Source organism: Lontra canadensis, unplaced genomic scaffold, assembly GCF_010015895.1.
Source record: "Lontra canadensis isolate GAN:19392208 unplaced genomic scaffold, GSC_riverotter_1.0 scaffold24, whole genome shotgun sequence".
Lineage (NCBI taxonomy): Eukaryota > Metazoa > Chordata > Mammalia > Carnivora > Mustelidae > Lontra > Lontra canadensis.
In genome coordinates this window covers 7,932,517-7,938,516 of record NW_022631018.1, presented here as the reverse complement: position 1 = coordinate 7,938,516, position 6,000 = coordinate 7,932,517, and the positions used below count along the sequence as shown (strand labels likewise).

At 47.0% G+C, this 6,000-nt stretch overlaps 1 protein-coding gene across 4 annotated transcripts in view; it reads left to right on the top strand.

Annotated features, from left to right (window-relative positions):
- The first annotated feature begins 4,011 nt into the window (after positions 1-4,011).
- TOR1AIP1 (torsin 1A interacting protein 1) overlaps positions 4,012-6,000 on the top strand; it is a 39,930-nt gene continuing 37,941 nt past the window's right edge. For 2 of the 4 annotated variants that reach the window (XM_032862730.1, XM_032862727.1), the window contains exon 1: positions 4,014-4,825. In XM_032862730.1, the coding sequence (XP_032718621.1) occupies positions 4,348-4,825 (478 nt within the window). In that variant the 5' untranslated portion in view covers positions 4,014-4,347. Of the gene's footprint in view, positions 4,826-6,000 lie in introns of all 4 variants that reach the window. The other 2 variants (XM_032862728.1, XM_032862729.1) reach the window with 2 other exon arrangements.

Sequence of the window (6,000 nt, the reverse complement as noted above, 5' to 3'; positions counted from 1 at the left end):
CGTGGAATGCTGGGACTGGTAGTCGGCCCGCCCCTCCTCCTCCTCAGGACGCACCCCCCTTCCTCCATTCTCCCCCCTCCACCCGCCAAAGCCCGGGCGAGAGGCGTGGCGAGCGCGCCCCACAGAGCCGCCCGGGACCAGGTCCCCTGCAATCCCACAGGAAGGCACCCATCTCTGCAAAATGACCACAGACTCTAGTCTTTATAAATTTACAGGCTGGAACAACCCATGGCACCAACTCTGTGAGGGGCACTACCCAGTAATGGCAAGCACCAGGCAGACGTGACTTGGAACCTCTGCTAGGTGTGTGTCCGCAAACGAGTTGCTTAATCCAAACCTCCGTTTGCTTGTGTCAAATGGGGGCAAGGCTCTTACATACATACCTCATAAGGTTATAGTGAGCAAACGTGCTAATTAATGAACGTAACGGTATTTGCTAAATGACAGTAGTAAATTTTTTAAAATAGCTATTATTTTGATTATATAAATGTTAAGATTGAGAGCAAGGAATTTACGCTAGAACACATGATCAGCCAGGGGCAGCCAAGAAAGTCTAAAATTCCTCTTCCTGATCAACACCAATTCAAAACAACGCAGAAGAAATCCCTCTTAAAGCTCACTCTTCCTTATTTTTTCCTCGTAACATTTCTGACCAAGACACTATTTTACTGACTTTGATTTTTATCTGACTCCCATAGAATATAAATTCCATCGCAGGGTTGGTTGTATTTTAGTCGTCTTTCACTGCTTTATCCCCAGAACCTAGAGCAGGGTTTGTCTAGTACAGAGCAGAAGCTCAAGTATTTATTTGGTTAATGATTCTTCATGTAGTGGTGATTTGGGGTGCCTTCATCTCTCATTCTTTCTGCGGAAATCACAGAAACACTGTGATTTGGGAATATTCCTAGATGCTGCAATTTCTTTTTTCTTTTTTTTTTTTAAGATTTTATTTATTTGTCAGAGAGAGAGAGAGAGAGAGAGCGAGCGCACAGGCAGACAGTGGCAGGCAGAGGCAGAGGGAGAAGCAGGCTCCCCGCCGAGCAAGGAGCCTGATGTGGGACTCCATCCCAAGACGCTGGAATCATGACCTGAGCGGAAGGCAACTGAGCCACCCAAGCATCCCGATGCTGCAATTTCTAATTCAACAAAGCATAAGTATTACAACCCACTTACTTTAACTTTTTTTAAAATTTCAGTATAACATTTCCAGCTAGACACTTTCATTTGTATTAATGGTCTTTAAAATATTTTTCCTTTTACTTGTGAGAATGGGGAATGAATGGAGTAAGCTACTATTTCTTTAGTTTACTTTCTGAGTATTTTAATCTTTAACTTATAACAATGTTGCTTTTCTACTAAGATACAAAGTTCTTTCCCTACTGACCAGAAATGTGATTATGCGCAAAGAACTGATAGATGCTTTCTCAGTAAATAACTGGATTTCTGCTTATCCTAAACAAAAAACTCTCCTACAAAAATTACATTATTTTTAAATGTTTCTTTTAGAACAGCTGCTTTAGAAATTCAGTGTCAACAACACTAGACTTCTAGACCTAGGCATGAAAGCTGGGTATATAAATGATGCCAGTCATTTAATCTGAATTATAATTTTTTGTGTATGTCTTTCTCCGAATAAATGGCAAATTCCCTAAGGATAAAGAATACACATTAATTTAACCCATACATTTATCAAATGTCTATTCTGTGGCAATACGGATGTTTGATAAATATGTAAATTAAATTCTTATAATCATTTCTTCTCTTCCCTGTCTTATGATCCACTGAATTCCTCTATATATCTCAAATTCCCGAAGTAACTGTCTAACCTCCAGAGCTCAAGCTCCATCTTGGGATTGGTGACCCAGCAAGTCCCTTACACTACTGGCTATGAATCTACTGCCTCTAATGTCACCTCTTATGGGCCAGCCTTGTAGTTTGGAAAATATCTACAGCAGCAAATCTGGTTTGACAAGAGCTTAGCTCTACCTCACAGTTAGTGACGAAAGCTGGTATTTGTAAGGTTGCTAGGTGTGGGAGGCAGGTATGGCAGAGCTAGGAATAAGTATCCTTACCTAGACAAAAGAGAGAAAATCATAAGCAAATATATGTGTTATCATCAAAGTTACCATATCTGTGATTTTATGAATCCCTATTTGTTTCTTTGGAAAGCCAAAGCCATTAGTTTCTTTCCTAAGCCTTTACAAGCAGCTAGTGTAACACAGTACTGATTATTCAATAATATGAAGATCATTTACTTTGATTGTTCAGTAACATATAGAATCTCTCCTTTCTTTCTTAGTATGTCCCCAAACCTAAGTTTAAAAGGCTGTGTCCAAGTTCCTACATAGAAACTGTACTGGTAAGTGTTTGAAAGAGGTACTTACTATGCATTAATGTTTATAATATGAATTTTGTATATTAATACTATAAAGTTTTATATTATTTAGTAATTACATTATGAAACTTTTATTCTGTTAATAATGAGCAATATAATAGGCACCTTATAGAGAAATCATTACTTAAATAAAAGCCAGGTTAAAAATTAAAAAATTAAAAAATTTTAAAAAATAAAAGCCAGGTATTACCAAGTATCAATCTTTTCAGCGTTTTAACAGAGAAGAATTAAGTCCCACAAATTTTCCAAATACTCTATCATTTTATCCAAGCTGATAAAGGAGAATACACTTTTAATTTTACCTTCAAAGATTAAAAAATAAGTAGCACCTCCTTTGTTATTCTTCCTCCAATTTCTTTGGCTATGTTGTATATTGTAAACAAAACTAAACTAAGCTCCTGACAGGCTAAGCATGTAACCAGGTCTGAAGCCGAACTTATGAACTATTAGTGAAAACATAGTAACACCTGAAGATTAAATTGAAATTTTTGCCCAGTTAAGCAACTGAGTCGCTGAAAAGCATTCTAAGGTGATTTAAAACACCTGAAGTAAACTTCGTCAGTTTTCAGAATCATTCATTTTAACTGCTGCCCGAAATTACAATTTTTTAGAAAAGATTTTATTTATTTATTACTTGAGAGATCACAAGTAGGCTGAGAGACAGGCAGAGAGGGGAAGCAGGCTCCCTGCTGAATAGAGAGCCCGATGCGGGACTCGACCCCAGGACCCTGGGATTATGACCTGAGCCGAAGGCAGAGGCTTAACCCACTGAGCCAAGCAGGCGCCCCCGAAATTACATAATTTCTTTACTCACTAAAATCAATTCTAGAAAGCCCTCCAAGAAGACAAGTGTGTATGTATGAGGTAACATTACTCTTTCTCCCAAATACTGACCACCGCTAGGTCTAAATTTGGCTAAATATCTGCAGATTACCCGCGTCTGTAAACATGGTATAAAGAGGTGAGACAAGTAACTCTTAGCACGTTCTCTTACTCGGTAAACTAAATACAGGAATCCCTAAGCCAAAGTCAGTAGATCACATCATACCCAGAATCAAAATAAAAACAACGATCACAAGTTAAAGTTATATTGCTCTTACTGAATCCGAGTATTTATTTCTCACTGTCCGTAACACGGCACCACTTGGGTTTCCGAACAGTGCTACCGGAACAGAGCTTTTATAGGAAAGCCAGAAAGAAGACTGCATAAATTCTGCAAATGGAAATCCACCCGAGTGTGTGCGCGCCTGCAGATACGATTTTGGACTCTCAACAGGTGACTTAAAATTTAGAAACTCGCTGCCTTCTTAAGGAGCTCCAAACTGAAAATTTTTCCAAGAAAAGACGGCACTTGTCGACGTTATCTTTAAACCATTACTCCTCCTAGAAACACCCGGAAAGGCACGGCTAAGGTAGCAGTCGCTCAAAAACGTTCCAGGAAAACTGCGCCACAGCCTGGGGGCGAGGACCGAAACTTCCGCACCCGCCTTTCGCTCGGCCTTTGCCAGAGACTCGGCACCCGGTGCCAGGACCGGCGTCTCCTGCGCGCGGCTAACACTCGCCACGAGCAGCTGGGTTCAGGAAAGGCAATTTGCCCGGCCAGTTGTCCCTTCTTCGTCGTCCCCTCCCTCCCTCCCCCAAGGCCAAGGACAGCGACGTCGTCCTCCCTCTCCTCCTCTTTGGTGCCTTCAGCCAGGAGGCGGGAGTGACCCGCAACAGCTGACCCGGCACAGGCACTGCCTCTCCCACAGCCCTCAGGACACACCATGGGCCCAGAGGCGGGTTTGCAGCACAGCAGCGACGACGCAGGCGGCGGCCCCGGCGACGCTCAACTGCCTCCCTGACCACCGCGACCACCGCCCAACACCACGAGAAGTCGTCGCCACCAACGACAGGACAATCTACGGACCCCCAAACCACCTTCGCGATCGACTCAAGCTAAGTCAACAACTATGGCGGGCGACGGGCGGCGGGCGGAGCCGGGGAGGGAAGCTTGGGGGATGTACGTCACAGCCCGGGCCCCCCTACGGGAGGGAAGACGCCGGCTCGCCCCTCAAAATGGCGGTGGCAGTGACGCGCCTGCGTACCGAACTCCTTCGCCGTCGCGCCACGGCCGGCGGGAAGTGAGGTTCTCAGAGGAGCCGCCAGAAGTGTACGGCGACTTCGAGCCCCGGGCGGCCGAAGAAAAGTCCCCGGCGAGAAGACGAGTCCCGCTAGAAGAGTTCCGGCCTGATTCTGCAAAAGAGGAAGTGAGAGAAAGCGCCTACTACCTTCGGTCTCGGCAGCGGAGGCAGCCGGGACGCCAGGGAGCCGAGGAGATGAACACGCGAAGGACTATCCGCCAGCAGCAGCAGCAGTCACAGCAGCCCCTACTCCAGCCGTCTCCGGTTACCACCAGGAGAGGGTTACGGGACTCTCATTCCTCCGAAGGTGAGGCCGCCGGAGGGAACAGTCTCAGCCGCGAGCCGGGGAGCGAGCGCTGCGCGCGGGTGCAAGCGGCGCGTGTGCGCGTGCCGGGCGTGCGTCCCTCCCCGCGCAGCTCATCCCCGCCCGGGCTCCTGTGGCTCCGCGGCGCGGATGGGCGGGCGCCCCCACGCGGGGTCCGCCCCGACCGCAGGCGGGGAAGAGGCGGCGGCGGGAGGCTTGGAAAGGCGGTCGGGCGGAGCGACCAGAGCGGGCCGCTGTGCGCATCCCTGGGCATCCCCTTGGGGGCTCCGAATGGCCTCTTTCTGCAGGCCTTCACGGGGGGACGGCGGGTTGGGGGGCGGCGGGGCGGGACAGAGGAGCACTTCAGGCTCGGTTTCACTTCGGTCCCCTCTGTCCTGCGGATGTTGCTACCAAAGCCACTTCCATTTCCTCTAACTCTCAGAGGCCACAAGTCCCCAGCCGAGAGTTACGGTGCTGATGTAAGCCTCCAATCCTTTCCCTTCGCCACCCAGGTCGGGGGAGAGAGAGGGGAAATTTGGTCAGTGGGCGTTTCGAGGGATAGCGTAGTGGGAGAATGGACTGGAAACCCCCCCCCCCCAATATTTACACCGAGGTGGGTTAAGGCAGTTATACGGAACTAGATCCCTAATGCCTGATAAACTTGAACTCTTTCTCAAGTATGGTGGTCTCAGCAAAAATGCACCGCGTTGAGGGCCCTCGATGTAATCTCATTGGTTAAGTAGATCGACAAAACGAAATTCTTCATTAGTTTTCCTCTAAATGGGCAGAAAGGATGTTGGCAAAGCGAGTGTATGGTTTTAGGTAAGTCACAGGGGAAGAAACTCCCTTAAGCCATCCACTCCCACCCACCACCTCTTTCCCCATCTAACACTGAGTCACAGGTGAAGTTTGGTGTTGGCCCCCTGTAAGGCACCTATGAGCTAAAATTCCCGGGGTTTGAATCACAATGGAATTACATAGTTAGTGGTAGCCCATTGCCAGATTCAAAGAGGAGGTGGATTGTCAGCTCAGAGCGGAGTACTAGACAACGCTTGTACCTGCCGATCCATGAAGTGCGGACACATTTGAAGATGCGTTTGAAGATGCGTTGATTTTGAAAACTTTACGTTAAAGAGATGTAAGCTGTTGTTGGGTGTAGCTACTCAAGACAGTTTAGC